Genomic DNA, 18727 nt, shown 5'->3' with positions numbered 1-18727 from the left:
TCTAAAGACTTTAAATTGAGATGCAGCTTGAGAGACCACAAGAAAGTGTAGCGACAGTGATGTCTGACGGGAGGAAAACAGGGAGAGGTTCTCACCTTTGGGGGTTCAGGGACGAAAGAAGGGGGAGGGCTTGGCTCTCTGTTCACCTCTCTTCTCATACGTACACGGGGTTCAGGGTGAGGCCGCTACACAAACACACGGCACACAGAGAAGGGTCACAGGGGTTGGAGTAGATATTTTAACAGTGATGATGATGGATTAACAACGTTGGGGAAAAGAAGAGTGTCTATCGGCAGACACGCCCACCTCGTCGGGCAGTACAGGTTCTGATGATCGACTGATGGCCGACACGGGCTGGGGTTCATCCAGTGTCTCGTCCAGCTCATTGTCAGTGTACGCCCCGCCCTCGTCCGCTGTGTCATCGTAGTCGCTGGTCATCCGGCTGTCCATGCTGAGGTAGTCACTCATTGCCGACAGGTAGGACATGCGGTCGTCTTGGAGATCTAGGTCCTCCTCTGAACCATCCACCTGAGGAGAGAAAGTAACAGCAAAGCGAAGGGGTGTAAGAAACAGTCAAATTCACACAAAAACAAGTGGTCTGCAGAAGTTCACTGACACTCACCTTGCCCTCGCACACCCACACAGCTTTGTCTTGCTGCTCCCGAATTAAATCTTTCACACTGCCATACCATGCGTCATTGGCCGAGTTCAAGTCGATGGTGTCTAACAGACAAAAAACAAAACAAAAAATTCTTAAAAGAAAAAAAATATAGGAAGAAAAAGATTTCATAATACTTAGTACTGTCAAAGTTAACATGACAATACCACGTCAACGCAAATTCCTTTTAACGCCTCTATTGGCTTTTTGACACGCGATTAACGCATGTGGGCTCTGTGACCTGTAGATCGGGTTGTCTGGAAGTGGTTTCCTCAGTTACATTGTGGATGGTGAGTAGAAATGGAGAAAGAAGCGAATTGTTGCGTACATTCAGTGTATTTTATGAGCATGCAGTACCTCCGGGGGTTTTCTCAGTAGTAGTTGTCATTATTTGGATTGTTGCAATAATTATAAGCATAAATGTGAATAAAGTATGTATATTTTCCGCCCCATGCTGGTAAGAATATTAGAAAAATGAAAACTATCCTGTTAAGGGCAGTTACAGTTGATTAAAAAAAAAAAAATCTGATTAATCACAAGTTAACTACGGACAACCATGCCATAAATCACATAAAACTCACCCGTGAAAAGGTGTGAACAGCTCTTTTTCAGCCTAAGGGCCTGCTCATACAGTTTGCGTGCGCTGCGGTTGGATCCGGGTATGAGGCGGTTTCTCATGGTCTTCAGACCTTGTTTGCTGTCAGGGTTCAGGAAAAGGACGATGGGGTACCACTGAGTGTAATTCAGGGTGTCCACAGCTTTGGGAGTCACGTCCAGCAGAGCGTGACGGTCCTGCAGGAGAATAATAAAAAAGAAAAACATGGTTATATGTCGGATGATGAGTAATAATTGCACAGAAATCTCTGTTAGTCACTCTCGACAGCTGTTCATCTGAGCCACTTCAAACTCTGCAGGTGAATTTCAACTATGACATTGTCTCTTTTAGCAGTTTATTTGGTTACTATGGACTTTGGGATATAAAGGTTGTTTTGATGTAGAGGAAGTTGAAATTCTGCACAAAACGGCACTAAAGCATGTAAAGAAGCGCTCTATGATGACTTGTTTTATGGAAGGTAATAAAGGGTAATAGCTGGAAAGCAAAATCTCAATTAAAATTAAATTTTGATTAGCTGACCAGAACAGACTAACAACCCTACCCTATTTTAATTCTTAGCCCTCAAACAGGTGGATGAAACTATGAGGTCAAATCTTTTATAAAAAAGATCACTTAGTCTAAAATTCAAATGGGTTCCAACAAACATGGCTGCACAAGTTATTCTTTAACTCTTTCTTCTTAGATGCTCCACTGTTGGCAGATTTTTATGCTTCTGATGCAACAAATCCCTTTGGAGTTTTGATGCAACTCCAAAAGGATCCACCCAAAATTACGCTGGGGATCTTTGGCTTGATATCTGAAGCTTTATATTTTTGAGCCACTATTATTCAACTCTGGTTTAATGGTGTTTAGGGGACATAAAAATAAAAAAATTGGGGAAATAATAAATTGTAACAATATAAAATGGGTGTTGCGCACTCCCATAACAGCCACTGCACTAGTGTTCATACAGCGTCATTATCTTCTAATGATTATACCATACCTGTTCAATGATTTGCCGGATAGAGTTCAATCTCACCACCCCCGAGGACTTCTCACTTCCTGCATCCTTGGGCTCAGTTTCTGAAAGAGGAGATAAAAACCACTCACAAACAAGAACAGAGTAAAGAAAGCCTACAGAAATCTTTTTCTGTTAGTGCTAATGTTTATTTACAGGCGGTCGTGATACTTACTAGCAATGACAAACTGATCAGGAAGTTCAGTAGCCAGTTTTTCGTTAACCACGTCAGAAATGGGCCCAAATATCACCACCGGTCTCCTGAAACCAGCTAAATGAAACAAAAAGAATTAATTCAGAAGTCCTGGCACAGCGAGGACCTCTGCAAAATGCCTCAGGTAAAATTGCAGGGTGAAAGTGTTTCCTGGATACCTTCACGTAATACCACTCTCTCGTAGGCGGGGAAGCGTGTAACCGGAACGTTGCCCTGGTCGTCTCGACTCTTGCGCAAATCTTTCTTCTTTGCAGCTCTTTGGCCCCTCATCCTCCAGAAGTCTCCTCTGTCATTGCCCGATGCAGCCCGTGCAGCATTCTGGACGTTAGCCATTTGCTCTGCTCTGATATCGAAAACAAGAAAATATATGACTTTGTCTAGTTAGACTGCTCACACGATGATATGCAGATTTCTTACCAGCGAAAGAACATGTAAAATGATAAAATATCCAGCCAAATCCTTAATACAAAAAAAAAAAAATTAAAAACTTGAAATATTTATATTTAAAATAAAAAAACAACAACAAAAAACATAGCCATCACGTTCTGATAGCCAGCAGGGGGCAGAAAGGCTGTCTGCACAAAGATGATCATCATTGCATACCTGCTCTTGTTGGGGATGATTCCCTTTTCTAACAGCTGGTTGTTTTTGTCACTACGGATTGCCAGCCAGTTGCCGAGTTTGCCATCATAGAGTGTGTCCGTCACTTTGAAGATCTCCCCCCTGGAGAAAGGAAGGCTCTGCGGGGCCTCCTTCTCATATTCAAAGTGGGTTCTAATGAAGAAGGAGTCGCCTCTGCCAGATGCTAAGACATCTTTATACACTGGCAAAAATAGAAGAAAACAGAAGCTAAAAATACCCCCCCACCATTATTTGGCATCCCACATGGCTCAAATTTGGGCCTCTTGTTTTTCCTCATTCATCCATTATCATAAAAATAAATAAATTACAGGAAATAGAAAAGCAAGCAAGCCACTGGCTCTTCATACAAGACTACTAAGACTTTTTATCATATTCTGTGTGTGTCTATGTGATATACTTTAACACAGGACGGTTTTGGCATTAGTACTGTTTGCGCAACTGTTCTTTATCCAGTCCAGTACCTTCAGGCTTGCTCTGTGCAAGAATGGTAACTTCCTCTCCTTTAGGAATCTCCAGGAGGTAGAGAACAGCATCTTCACGCACCATGCCTCTGAAGTCTCTGTTGTTCACCTGAAGCACACAATAGGAAATAAAATGAGAAATCTGGCCTGATATATGTCTCAAAGACGAAGCTTCTGTCTTTTTTCTCCAACTTCAGACACAGCACTCTTGTGTGTGCAGGGTTTAAATGTGGAACTAAAACATGCTGTACCCTCATGATCTGATCTCCTGTCCGGAGACCCTCCTGCTCTGCTGCACTGTCCTCCTGAACACCGGCGATAAAGATGCCGACATCATTTCCTCCCGCCAGCCGCAGACCCACACTGTCACCTTTCTGGAAACGCACCATCACCGTGTTCGGCCTGCATTATGGAAACATGGAAACAACAGTTGACAAAGGTAGAGTCTATTTATGACGGAGACAACCAAGCTGGCTTCTTGTTTTTGAGTAAATTTGAGTTTGAGCAACTCAATTAAAACAAACAAACAAACAAACAAACAAACAAACAAACAAACAACAACTAACTAATACTGACCCGTATATTTCCAGGTCTTCTGCACTTGGCTTTAGTGGCACTTTAGGGGGAGCGTGAACCTTTGGGGCGACACTGGCAGCTGGTACTGCAGAAACAAAATCATTTACAGTCAGTATTCAATTCAACTGTCTGATTTGACTTATTTATTTTTTACAGTCTTGTATATTCAGGGCGAAATCATGTTTACCTGGTGGTGTCTCGGAGCGTGGCTCCTCCCTCTCTGCGTGCAAAGCAGCCTTATCTTCAACGTCTCTGTCGGCACCTCTGAATGGGGTCGGCATGGCACCCATTTTTGCCAGCCTGCTAGGCGGTTCCTCTCTAGTAATATCCCAAATTTTTGGAAAGTTTAAAAGAAGCATTTTACACATTTAATTCGGTTGATATAATTATGACTCCTTTTCCGGTTTGGTTTAATAACATGGTGGTTTTTCCGATATTTGATGTGACGGGCTGCCTGAGCTTCATGAAGCATAAAATCAGCATAATCCTACATTATCCTGATTTGTTTCTGGTGTATTTAATTCATTCGTAATAAATGACTGACCAAAGCAGAGCTCAATGCTTTTGTGTTATCTAGAATTAAGAAAAGCACAAAACAAAGCAACACTTAAAATCATTTTTTAGATGATTGTGGTTTTTGTTTGTTTGTTTGTAGAGCAGGCAGACAAATCTTTTGTTGTGAGGAAATGTTAATTATAATTCTTTCCTATGAATGAAAATGAGACACAAGGTCACAAGCAGTTGCCAAAACAATACAGACCCAGCTCTTCAAGGATTAAACTTTGTGTGTTTGCTTTTTGTCAGACTCAGAAACATTTGAAATGACCTATATAACATTCCAGTTGATTTGGAGTCGTTGCCCAACCCAGTTCAGTTTATCTTCCACAAATCTTTGGAGCAGAGGTGTGTAGTGCAAATTGGCATAACCTGTGGAGCCACAAAATCTTCTAACTCAGTCAGGACCACGAAAGTAAAAGAAGAACTTTATTTCTGCAGTAAGATTTGGGAGTACAGCTCTGTTCTTAGACTTTCCTGTCCTTCCATATGCACGTGTGTAGTGGAAATCCTGAGATGGGGAAAGCAGCAGTTGCAAGACCAACTAGTCCAAAACAGAGCAGGCATGGATGGCAGATATGACATGAATAAGCACGAAAAGGAGCACGGGTGGATGGGGGTTGCAGCTTTTAGATGCAGCAACGGTAGCAGGCTAAAGCAAGTTAAACAGGATTCTCTACAAGACTGAAAAACAGGATGTTCAGGAAGATATCGGTTGAACCATTAGTTTATGTGGGCTAGCACTGAGATCAGCTGATATCATAGGAATGTGACTGAGTTCAACTTGGTGAACCGAATGAACACTGTGCTCGACTTCATGAAAAATAAAAAGGGTCAAACAATAAAGGAGGGGCTAGGATTCATACTAGGATTGGTGTCATAGACACCAATATCCTTGAAAAGGTCAAACGGCCAAATAAATAGGTACAGTTTGTGTTATGTTCCTAATTGCACATTCCTGGTGATGGCTGCCCCTCCCTGAGCCGATGCTGCCGGAAATCTTTTCCTGTTAAATTTCCTTCCCGTGATCACCCAGTGCTTGTTCATAGAGTATTATCTGATTGTTGTATTCTTTTTCTATTTTTCCCCCTATAAAAATAAAACTGAAATCGCATTTTCTGATTTCACAGGAAAGCAGATTCCCAGACCTCCCTCTCCCAAGCCTGGAAGACGCAAAGGAGTTCCCAAGCAAGCAAAGAGACAGTCTCAGCATGTCCCGGGTCTGCTCTGGGGTCTCCTCCCTCCTGATAAGACATGCCCAAAACACCTCAGCTACATGCCATCTGGTTCAGAGCATCGTACAGATGTAGTCTCTGAGCCCTGAGGCTGAGAGGAAAAGCTCATTAAAAGCTTTTACAGCTTGAAATATACCAGAATTGGCCTTTAATGATAGTGTACCTGGGCTTGTCTCGAAGTCTCTCATTGGAGGAATGGGAGGAGAGGTCAGAGTGGTGGGCCCGTCTGTCATCCTGTGGAGAATAGGAGCGGTACGACTCGATCTCAGAGATATCTGAAACACACAAGGATGATGAAAAATATCACAACTCCTGTGAAACCACACAAGAGTCAAGCAGCTATGGGGGTGGGGGGTGGGGTCCTCTGTGTTCAGGTAGTAAAGCCTATAAACTTTATCAGAAAGAGTAAAATGCTGCATCTCTCCTTGGTGCTTCTTTGTTTTGTAAATTACATAACATGGCCTTTGCTCGGCTCAAAAAGGCCCCTGGGTCATGGAAGCGGGGGGGGGGGGCAACACAGCTCTCAGACAAATGAAGGTCAGAGCACTGTTCCCAGATGAGTAGCCACACCAATTAGATATGCAAATACCAGTTTCTGGGGTTACAATGATGATGAGGAGCACTAAAACTCAACAGGATGTTTCAATGTTAGCATTCAGGGTGTGGAAGCTAGACTGCACTTCTATGTTATACTCCAGGGCAGGGAGGAATAAGCACAGTAATACCATTACAAAGTAAAATTACACATGTGCACTTAAGGTGATTTGTACCTGTCAGACCTCAAAATCTTAATTTTTTCAGTCAGTCGGTCCCTATTGTCCTCAAACAGAATTACAAAGAAGGGTGCTGGATGGTAGAAACCAGAAGGCTGCAGCGGTGCGAACCTTAACATAATGAAATTCTGTCATATCCAGTAGCAGGATTATGATAGGGGATTAGATCACGCCGCTAGAGGCGAATGAGCACTTTCACACATGCACACGCGCACACACACACACCCCAAACCAGTCAAACTGGGTCACAAGTCTTCGTGCTATCCCCCCCTCCTCCCGGCAAACATTTGGTCAGTGAACAATCCACTCACACCACTTATCTCTATCCTTCCCGACCAATAACAGCATGCCATCTGGTCATGTGACAATAAAAACAGGTATAAAGGGGTGAGCAATAAGAGGGTGGAGGGGATGGTGATGATGTGCTGAATATGGTTAGCTCGTAGTGCTTTGTGGAATATGTGTATGTGAAATAATATTTAAATAAAACTAAAAGTTGATGTAAGTAAAGCCTTTATTTTAAGAATTAAGAACAAATTTGATTGACAGGTACAGAAACATTAATGGCATTAAGGTTTCCACAATTGATTCATTAGAAGTTCATAATGCAATGAGGTTTATATTTCTAGATATATATATATAAAATGATGAAGATGATGATGATCATGGAGATGATGATGGCCACTCGCCAGGTGTGCCTTTACACGGCATAGGACCTGCTGCTTTTCAGTTTCGAGTTTCTCTCACCGTCGAGCTCCGAGTCGCTGTCGACCATTGGCGGGATTCGGACCAGGATCTTCTTCCTGTCTCGCTGCACCACCAGCTGTAGCTTTCCGCGGGACTTCTCAATCAGCTTCCCGGCATCGCTGAGAGACAGGTTTTCTGTCACAGTCCCATTAATCTGACAGAGACAGAGGGGATTAGGAGATGTGCAGACGCTTCTCACTCACGAATCACACAAACAAAGCATGCAATGTTTTACAGTTTTTAAATATTTTGTACACTTAAAAAGGAATTATGCTTTTCCTAATGTTATATACAAACATCTACTATCACAACTACAAATGTTGATATTACACATGGTCAAAGGTTTAATCAGGTAAGCACATAACTAATCTCCGTGAGCCAAAAGCTCACTCATGCTTCAGGTTGCTTTAAACAGTCAGTTTCAGATACTTTTTTTCTGTTCTTGACTCTGTATGATGTCATTGAGATGGGTGATCTTTAAACTGAACCTATTCGGCATATGTCCAGCTCCAGATTTTTGTTAAAGCTTAAAATAATCCTTATTTATTTTACACTGTAAAGATACAAGTCAAAAGAGGCAGAGGAGACAAAAGCAGCCAAAAAGTAACAAAAACACAACAACAAAAATGGCTAGCTAAAGTAGAACAAAGCAATAAGGTTAAAAAAAAAAAAAAAAAAAAAGAGCTCAATTAAATAGGGTAAAGAAATCAAACTGATTTACAACAGTCCACATAAAAGATTAAAAAAAAAAAAAATGACAGAAGCTAAAATAAAAAACATAAATAAATCAAAGAGCAAAAACAAAATACATTTTTTTGAAAACATTAAAACACAATTCAGAAATACCCCATGGAATAAAATAGCTCAAATTCAATGGTGGCTTACTAAATGCTGAAGTTAAATGGAAATGCAGTCCCTAAGTTCATCCTTTTAGCTTCTTCCACCCTCATTTTAAGACGACTGCCATTCACACAAATACCATTTAAAAACAGCAGGTTGTTGGTGCTTCTGTGCCAAACATGACCACACTTGGGACACCCCCCTCTCACTGATATCATACAGAGCAAACAGTAGGGGGAAAAAAAAAAGTTTAAAACTGAGCTTTTAAAGCAGTGTGAATCCTGAGCGTTGGTTCACTGAGATTACCTTTACACACGCCGCCTTTGTTATTTGAAACTTTCAGAAATCTTGTTCATCTTGTTTAATATGAGACAAATGTAAAAGTGACCACTCTGCCCTGCCTCTGTGTGGCAGCTGCTTCTCCCAGGTACTGATAGGAATGTGGGCGACTTGTCGACTAAATGTTTAATCGCTGCTGCCCTTTCTAGTACGAAATACTACTCTGTTAAACGCATGTTTCTTATTTTACACAATGGTACTTTTCTGCTAAAAGATGTTACACTTCCGCTACCCAATGTTGCAGCTCTGACTCTCTCTCAGTGGAAGACATAAACAAAAGAGACTGAAAGCAAACAGATGACAGCTGTGTTACAGCACGGTTTTGCAGCACTTTAACATAAAAGAAAGAAATTAGAGGCTGTTTGTCAGCTGTGCCTGGATACGGAATACAACCAAGCAACTGAAGCGGCAGAAACCAAGGTTACAATATACTAGCACTGACTTTGGTCAGAGACCCATCTACTCCTGGCAACCACTGGTCACTAGGGAAATAATTTATTTCTCAGCCTGCTCTTGATTGCTTCCGGAGCTGTAACTTAAGAAAGTGTAATGCAAACCAGAAATCGAGAATACTCACCTTCAAACTAAATTTCGCACCATATCACTGAAACCAACAACTTTTACAGAGTGTCTGTGTTGTCAGCAACCTACTAGTGAACAAGGCAACTGGAAAGTTTCAGTGCAGAGGTATATACAGCTTTTTGCAATCTTACTGAGGAAATACCAGCAAGCTTTAGCAACCAGCTGAGGAATACTCATTTTTCCAAAGCGACAGCTGGGCCATGGGGTCACAAACTAGTCATTAGTCTTGCGTGACTGCGATGTAGCCATCGATTTCACATCGACTGCCAACAACTGGTCAGGAAATACTCATTTCCCCTAGCGATCTGTAGTTGCTACGCAGTGTCTTTAACCCTGTGTGACCGGATCGTTTCATCCAAAGCGTGACCCATGATGCTGAGCGAAAGCCCAGTAAAATATAAATAAGGATTCATTTGAACTGTCAGAAATGGACGGTTAATGAGCAAAAAAAATAACAAATAAGGAATATACACCACCCTACCTTCAGAATAATGTCCCCTTCCTGCAGGTTTCCATCCTTGCTGGCAAGTCCTGTGCTGGTCATCTCTTTGATGAAGAGCTGGCTGCCCAGACGAAGGCCATATTCTGCAAAAACACAAATCACACATATATTTTATGTGTAAATAATCAAACAAATATTTTACCTTATTTTACCCAACTCCACTTTAATTATATCTGACATTCACAGTCTAGATAACCTGGCATGACCGAACAAATGGAAAAATTAATCAGGTCACTTTTCGACCTCTGAAGGGTTTATTAACGGTCACTGACCAAAATGCCTCTGGACACATCTGTATAAATGATGCACTGATATACTAGGCTGATGTTTAAAATAAGAATTTACCTATAAGCACTGTGATCACTTTTCCAACTGTTCATTTTGTTTTATGCATTTCTGTGCCAAGTGAAGAAATTCACCTCAATTTAAAAATAAAGCCAGTAAACAGCAAGCGCCAAACTGATGAATGGTACAAGCCATTTTATCTGCTGATATGCTGAAATCAGCTGGTGGTGATGTATGCTGACATGGCCGTGCCTCCATTAACTCTCTCTCTCGCTAGAATTGCTTGAGTAAACAATTAAACGTACAATTAGGACATTTCCATTTTGCATCCATTTAATAAAACCTTCAAATAAAGTGCATCCTTTCCTCTGCTTAACATTTATCAAATTTGTTGCCAATTGTTTTTCTTGTGGCAGACACCACTTATTTTGTGCTAAATGCAGGAGGGGGTTTCTTTCCCAAATAGCTGTACAGGTTTTATTTACTTTTTTATGATATCAAAGATACTTAGAAATGGGTAACAAAACTCTAGTCAGGACCACTTAAACCCTTGTTTTGGGATCACCATGCCCTTCCCTGTGCATATGAAGGAACCCCCTACTACAGAACAGAGCAGATATAAATGGCAACAGATATGAAATTAAAATAGAAACAGAAAAAGGAAGAGCTGGGGCAGGAGTCAGGTTTCCAATAGGCTTGCAGATGCACAAGTGCTATTGGCAGCTACCTTTGTGAGATTTGCCAAATGGTTGTGTAGAAGGGTATCAGCTGAGGAAGACACCAGATAACCTGGTAGGAAAGCGGTTAACCTTTCTATGTTGAATAATAAACCATTCTATATGTCAGATAAGAACCTAACTGAGTGATTCTCAAACTTCTTCTTACGTCTTAGTTCAGAATTGGGAAAAAGTTCACAACCCTCCAACATAGATTGTTTTGTTATTTATTCATTAACATAAAAATAGGATTTAACCTGAATTTTAGTAAAGGTTAGCTTTCCGTGCCACCCACAGAGACTGTAACCCTTTTCATTTAAGGTGAAGAGAACCATTCACATGTTTTGTTTATCTGACAGCCTTTTAGCGTCTCACCTTCGTTGGGATGGTTTTTCAGCAGTAGCACATTCACAGGTTTCTCCAGCGGCTCCAGATCCCGGGCAGGGCGTGGCAGAGGGAGGGGCACGGCAGCAGGTGACGGTGTGCGTTCAAGGCGGTCCCTGCTTGCACTTCGCTTTATTGGCTCGTCATATTTCCGCGGCTCATTTGCGATGCGGTCAAGTCCTCGATCGTAGCTTTGATCGCGGCCGCGGCCTCGTCCTGGACTGTCACGCCTGTAGCGCAGATCGGGGCTCTCGTTGCGGTCCAGGGCTCGGTCGCTTCGGTAGCGTCGGTCGGGGCTGTGGTCGAGGGCTCGATCGCTGCGGAAACGCCGATCAGGACTGTAATCTCGGTCTAATGTGCGGTCGCTGCGGTACCTTCTGTCTGGGCTGTAGTCACGGTCAAGCGCATGCTCGCTCTTATAGCGGCGATCTGGGCTGTACTCTCTATCCAAAGTGCGGCCTCTGCTGCCATCTCGCCGGTACTGGCGGTCCGGGCTGAGGTCTCTCTCTGTGCTCCTGCCACGTTCCCGCCGGTCATAGTCACGATCACGTGTGTGGTAGCCGGAGTCCATGTAGCCGCCTCGCTCCCTCTCCAGGCTTTGGTCCCGGCCTCCGCCACTCCTAGCGCTGTACACGCTACGTCGGTCTTGATCATAGTTGTAGTCATCATTGTAGTCATTGTTGAAGACTCTGTCGTCAGGTGATGGCTGACGATTGAGCACATTGACTGGAACCTTTCTGGGCCTCTTGACTGTCTGAATTTTTCCATAAAAGCACAAACAGATCCAGTTAAGAAAAATCCTAATTCCTAATGTGAAGAGTAGATTCTTTTTTAAAAGAGAGATTGATAAGATAACCTTTATTAGTCCCACACGTGGGAAATTTGTTTTGTCACAGCAGGAAGTGGACAGTGCAAAAGTTATGAAGCAAAAATTAGAATACAATAAGAATAAATACAGTACACAACTGTACAGAATAGAATAAAATACTATATACAGTAGAATAAAATAGAATAAAATATACAATAAGATAAAAATAGAATACAAATGCTATATACAACTGAGTAAAAATACAACGATGCCAGAAAAGTATTGCACTTAGTGTTATTGCACCAGTGTGGATGTGTGTGTTTGATCAGTTGGAGTCTTTGTTGTGGAGTCTGACAGCAGTGGGGAGGAAAGGCCTGCGAAATCTCTCCGTCCCACACCGTGGGTGCTGCAGTCTCCCACTGAAGGAGCTGCTCAGTGCTTTACTTACAATTTTTGCTACTTTGCCACACTTCCTGAGGGTCTGGACAGCGAACGAGTGGATGGCTCCATCCATGGGGATGGCGTTCACCTGCACTACTCTGTCATTTTCACTAAACAAAAGTAAACACACAAGTTAATCCAACTGAAGTCAATTACATTTTTATTTATTTTATCAAGCTGTTACATCTGTTTTGTGAGTAGATTTATTTTGGAGTTTGTTTCTTTGGAGTAAAACCATAAAATAACAAATGGTACATACAACAACAATCCATCAGCTGGCCCTCCCTGCAGGACATCAGATACCACAATGGACGTCTCGCCAGTGTCCTCGTTTGGGTTATCCCGCCCACCTGATACAGCAATGCCAAAGCCCATCTTCGAATCCTGAAAAGAGAGGAAAGATTTGTGAACTCAAAAACGCTCCAGCTACTCTCTATACAACTGGACATTGTGCGAAAATCACAGCGTGCAATCCTAAGCAAGGCTAACAGTAAAACACCTGCAGAAATATCTACACGTGACCATAAACTGTGTTTGTGTAAAGTTGTCATGACACTAGAATTTCAAACTCAGCACAGACATACTTAATACCATTTATTTTATTTACATTCAGAGGGGTAGCGCTGAAGTAGGTTTGGTAGTGCTCTGCTTCTGATGCCTTTGCACCACAATTAACCTTAAGAGGTTAATATGTTCTCATTTTCGAACATATTACTTTTTAAACACATAATTTAACATGAAAACACAGTTTATACTGCACTAACATTACAGAAGGGCAGGACTTTTACTGTCATGCATCAGTTTACTGAAGCACAAAATATACTTGTTTATCCAATGGCCAGAAATAACAGGAAAATACCATTTAAAAAAAACAGATTAGGCAACGCTGACTTACTGCCTTAATAAAATGAAGACCAAAGTCAACCCCCACAGGCCTGTTTTAAACCAGGAAAGACCCAATTTAATCCAATTGAGATGCTGTGGTATGATGAAATGAAAATGTTCTATTGGATGCAGGGTCAACAATTTTTCCTGGATGTTGTTTATATCTCATAAGCAGCTGAGGGAAATGTCTGATGGAGTTTGTTTCTGCTAAAGGAGGTTCTATGAATTCCTAAACCCCTGCTCTGTGTGACAGCATGCTCAATAAATACATCAAAAGTATCCATTTGTACATTAATAGTTTAGTTGGATTTTATGCGGCATTATTTGCGATTTAGTTCAAGAATAAAAAAAGAAAAAATCCAGGTAATGAATTCATAAACTTTTTTCCTCCAACGGTACATCATGAGGGCTCGCTTCATTGTCCCCTTGTGTTTTTAAGCTTTTGCGTGCGTGTGTGAGGTCCAATAATCCCAACGGTGTGTTTCAGCTCACACTGCATTATCATGGCTGTATGTGTATTGTACATGGTGATTAAAGGGATTTTGACTGACTGCGATTACAGCTCTGCCTGCTGAGAGCATGTAGGACTATCCAGCGGCTGAGCACCTGTACTTCAATACTATGTAGCTTTCTGAAATACTACATTGATGTTTCATAAGTAACAAGTGTCAGATTTTAAGCCAATCTAACATGTGAGCACTAACAGAAAGTTTAATTTAAATACTCTGTTTTTAAAGGCTGCTTAATTCTTCATGTTTCTGGGTTTCTCAGATTCTACCTGCCACTGCTCCAGCTTGCCCTGATGAGATTAGGTCAGAGATTTGCTGACCCTGTCTCTCTTTATCCCCTCCCTTCCATCTGTACTTAAAATACGAAATAAATAAATAAATGAATAACAAAAAAAACAAAAAACAAAAAACAAAAAAAACCAACAACACACTCTCTGGCAGATGGCTGTCGAGATAGAGGAAGGGTAAGAGTAAGAGCAGCAGTGGAGGGGGAGAATAGAGGGCTGCATCAACAAACTATGGCTAAAATATATCTTAAAAAAAGAAAAAGAAAAGGTTAAAATATAAAGTGTAATACAATTATTACATATATAAAAATGATAATGTAATAATTTTAACCCCAACCCTTCAGATCTCACATAAATGTCAACTCTCTCAAGGTTGCCTTCATCCTGACATGAAAACGCTCGACATTGTCTGATTTTTCCTCAGATTTCATAACTCACAGAATTTCTTCTACTCAAAAAACAAAAACACGTGCAGTTTGTAACATGAAACCAGGAATAATCCCCTGACTGAAACAAGAAGAAAGCCTGTTGCTGATTTGCATCGTTTCCACCAGTGGTTGAAGCAAGAGGGAAGATCTGTGGAGCCTGATTAAAAAAAAAAAAAAAAAAAAAAAAAAAAGGTCACCAGCTGCTCCTGCAGATGCCAATCTAAATAAGAAATCTTAAACCAATTTTATAATTATTAAGGAATATTTACAATGTGATATGGGCTGATTATTTTTCACCATCAGGTTGATGAAAGTAGAGCTGGTAACAACTTTTTGGGGGGGTATTCTTAAGTGAATTCTCTCTCTTTAAATACTCAGAACATGCTTTATTTTCTGATGCATCAGATCAACCATATTATACCCATCTTTACCCAAAACCAAGTTAATAAACGGTGTGTGGCCTGTTCTGCCTTTTCTTCTTCTTCCAGCTGCTCCCTCTAGGTGTAGCTCCATCTCCACCTCTAACATCCTCCTGTCACACCAACCCACTGCATGTCCTCCTTCATTATAACCATGAATCTCCCCTTTTTCCTCTTTGCCATCTTGTAAATCTTGCCTCCGTCTGAAGACGTTTACAGATATTTATTTAAATTGGATTTGATAAATGCATATTGACTGGCTGGCAGATGAGTAAAAACAAAGCAATAAATCCAGAATTCAGTTTGGGAATGTTTGACGACATCCCACTCATATGAAACACATGCGAATCCTGCTTTTTCATTATTAAGTGCATGCTACAGAGATGGAAAACAACGCAAGCAACTAAAGATTAACTGTGTGATCAGGATCACCTCCACCAATTCCAGTTGCTGAACTGAACCTCTGGATTAGGGCTGGGCCATATTATACCGTTCACGGTAATACCGGTATAACGTTAGGCAACGATAGGAAAATGAAATATCGCGATAGAATGGGAGTAAAACGCGCATGCGCAGTGCCTTTGTTTTCATACGCACATGGCCGATTGTTGAGTGAAACAGATGAACCAGAATTGGTTTGTAAAAATGGTGCAACTTCCGTGATGTGGAACTGGTTTGGTGTTTGTCCGTCAGATACACGACAAAGCACATTTTTTTTGCAGAACATGCAAGCGGCCGTTGTTATTGTCATATTTGTCGGACTAAGATGCTCTTAAATCTGGGAGTAATCTGGGTCCTAAACTCCGTATGCTTCAGGTCAAACAACACTGCAGCGTCACTTAGAGTTAAAAACTGTCTAAATTCTTTCATCTTTAATAAAACGATCAGCATTGCTGCTTTACCAGGTGTAACTATAAAGTTTAACTTCCAGGCATCCATGAAAACAAAAGTTATTACATTTAACGGAGTTAGAAGTTAGCAGGAAGCTAGCGGAAGTTAGCTCGCTAGTTTCGCTAGTTACCCAAGCATGATATTGCATGTTCTGACTGAGAGATTTCTGAAAAAAATCAAACGTACAGCTCTGCTATCACTTCCAACATAAATGAAGACAGGAAACTAAACAGCAGTGACGTTTGTAGGGTTACTGAAGTTGGGCTAGCTGGTATATAATGATGTGCTACGTGATCGCTAGCGACACAGCTATGTTAGCATAACATAAACAGTGAAGCTGGAGGACGAACACTAACACTTTTCCACTTATAAAAGTTAACGTGAAGGTTCTTCATGGTTAGAGACAAATGCAATCGCATGGCAGGATGCTGTAAACGGACCAAACTTCAGTCAGGAGAACAACTGAGATAATCCATCCACAATACGAGGTTAGTCATTAATATACTGCAACAACATGGGAATAGAGCCGCTGCCAGAGAATTCAACATTAATGAATCAATGGTACAGAAGTGGAGGAAGCAAGAAGAATGAGTTTAATAAAGTTTGATTTATCTCACTGCTTTGTTTCGCTTAATGTGCCTTATAATCCCGTGCACCTTACGGTCCGAAAAATGCATACTGCACACTGCAGTTTAATGTTGCAAAGCACCTATTTTTAACTTCAGTGGATATTATACATGGTTATGCTCAGGATATGTCAGCCCATTTCTACTGGAAATGCCTTTTGGTTAAACTTTCAGCAAGGAATTTGCATTTGCACTGTTACATTTTTATAAAGCTTTAATGTACATAAAAACCAGCTTCTTGTTTAAGTGAAAATAAATGGAAGGTTGTCTTTTTGCGCTAGTAATGTTGTGGAGTTGTATTTTGTCTCGCATCAATTATATCGTCGGTTATATCATTATCGCAAATTTTCAAATATATATCGTGATAAATATTTTTGGCCATATCGCCCTGCTCTACTCTGGATTGTGTTTGTTCTTTTTGGAGCTTTTTAAATGCCATAATCTGACAAATGATATAAACTACTGGGCAGATATTGTACTACACTGTGTATTCAGTTTGCACTTTGTGCTGTATATACATGTCTGTGGATCTAGACTCCAGAAGTCATTTCTTTTTGGAGAAAAGGGTGGACGACTAAGTTACGAGCTGCAACCTACCTGAAAATGGAAATGTGGCTGAATGTTGCATACTGTAATAAATACCGTTTTAATCCCTTACAAGCAAAGTATGGGCTCTACCTTAGACCAAAAATCAAATAAATATCATATATTTAGACTCTGTGCTCCTTAAATGACATTAGAAATACTCTGAATATTTAAAGAGAGAAAATTCGGTTAAATAGTGGAAGGGACCAAAAAGTATAAGCACAAAGCAGAGTGTGACAGCTGGCTGTGGTGGGGTTGTGAGGGGGGGGCTCACGCCTACAGCAGAGGACCTTTTTGCACAAAATCTGCTTTTCTGGCCTAAGTGAGCCACAGCACGCGACAATGAGCTCATCATGATGATTACCTAAGCTCAAATGACTTCCTGCGCTTACACAGTCACACACGTGACTAACATAACAGCAGCCAGAACCCTGGTCACTGGATGATGGTTAAACAAGTTGAACAAATAAACGATTAAAGATGTGATAGCTGGGAAAAATCAAAAAGTGGAACTGAAGTATATCTTCATTTTTTAATAGTCACTGGATCATACAGTTTAGGATTCCTGGACTAAATTTTTCAATTGAGAAATAAATAAATAAATATTTTAACCTGGTATATTTATGTAAATGTATTTCTAATAAACTTAAGTTATTAATGATCAGAACATTGTTGAAAAGTAATCTAACTATGACCACATGTTAAACACTGAAATCTATTTTAAAAGGAACCCATTACGCCAATTTCTGTTTCATATTTTTTTTATTCTTGGACTCAAACCCTAAATTCAAGATGCCCCTTTGAGACCAACCTCTTTTTAAATAAACTTTCTTCTAATTGGCTGCCCCTCATCAACAAAACATTTGAACAGCTGGTAGGTGGGACTCACTCTCAGTGACATCATACAGAACCAGGGGAAAAAAATAAATAAATTTGGCAACAGCCAATTTGCAAATCCCACATTGCTGCATTGGAGTAATGTAGATGTGGTCAAGACAACCTGCTAAAGTTAAAACCGATCATCAGAATGGGGATAATAGGTGATTTAACTGACTTTGAACGCAGCATGGTTGTTGGTGCCAAATGGTCTGGTTTGAGTATTTCAGAAACTGGTTATTTACTGGGATTTTCCTGCACAGTTAACTCTACGGTTTCCAGAGAATGGGCCCACAAAAGGGAAAACATCCAGTGAGTATCAATTCTCTGGGCAAAAATGCCTTACTGATGCCAGAGGAGACTGGTCCGCCACTTGGTACCAGCTGAGCATTGTTTAAACACGATAGCCTGAGTATTATTGCTGAACCTGTCCATCTCTTTATAACCAGTGTACCCATCGTCTGTTGTTACTTTCAGCAGGATAACACCCCATGTAACAAAATCATCTCAGGACACAGATTCCCATGTCTTGACCACCTCTTTAAGGTAGACTATAGACAGTATAAAAGATGAACGTTAGTTTTACTTTTCAGATATAAGTAACTTGGATGTGCTTTACACCTGCAGTCTTTTCAATGGCCACACAAAGCCAACAACTTTGGTTTCAAGTAAGACTTTGTGTTATATGTTATATGAGTTCTGTGGAAAACCAGAACTCAGCTCCTTTACTTTGTTACCTTTCTAAACAATTTCTTGATGTCGTCAGTCTCAAGTAGCACTGAATAAAATATTTAGTTGTAAATTATGGTCATCTTCAAAATCGACAAGGACAGTTAAAGCAGTCTTTAAG

The 18727-nt window shown here is 40.8% G+C and overlaps 1 protein-coding gene across 11 annotated transcripts in view; it reads right to left on the bottom strand.

The window, feature by feature from the left end:
* Positions 1–18727, bottom strand: part of tjp2a (tight junction protein 2a (zona occludens 2)) — a 45758-nt gene that overhangs the window by 5055 nt on the left and 21976 nt on the right. For 7 of the 11 annotated variants that reach the window (XM_076886293.1, XM_076886294.1, XM_004538474.5 and 4 more), the window contains 18 exons: positions 12631–12755; positions 12379–12481; positions 11114–11876; positions 9717–9820; positions 7475–7628; positions 6118–6229; positions 4352–4482; positions 4165–4249; positions 3840–3990; positions 3589–3697; positions 3089–3308; positions 2644–2828; positions 2447–2542; positions 2257–2336; positions 1240–1450; positions 623–723; positions 307–528; positions 96–185 (listed from right to left, as the gene is read on the bottom strand). In XM_076886293.1, coding sequence (XP_076742408.1) covers positions 96–185; positions 307–528; positions 623–723; positions 1240–1450; positions 2257–2336; positions 2447–2542; positions 2644–2828; positions 3089–3308; positions 3589–3697; positions 3840–3990; positions 4165–4249; positions 4352–4482; positions 6118–6229; positions 7475–7628; positions 9717–9820; positions 11114–11876; positions 12379–12481; positions 12631–12755 — 3042 coding nt within the window. Of the gene's footprint in view, positions 1–95; positions 186–306; positions 529–622; positions 724–1239; positions 1451–2256; positions 2337–2446; positions 2543–2643; positions 2829–3088; positions 3309–3588; positions 3698–3839; positions 3991–4164; positions 4250–4351; positions 4483–4502; positions 6046–6117; positions 6230–7474; positions 7629–9716; positions 9821–11113; positions 11877–12378; positions 12482–12630; positions 12756–18727 lie in introns of those variants that run through there. The other 4 variants (XM_004538476.5, XM_076886292.1, XM_076886296.1 and 1 more) reach the window with 2 other exon arrangements.

Source organism: Maylandia zebra, linkage group LG7 (assembly GCF_041146795.1).
Source record: "Maylandia zebra isolate NMK-2024a linkage group LG7, Mzebra_GT3a, whole genome shotgun sequence".
NCBI lineage: Eukaryota > Metazoa > Chordata > Actinopteri > Cichliformes > Cichlidae > Maylandia > Maylandia zebra.
This window is presented reverse-complemented; position numbering and strand designations above follow the sequence as displayed.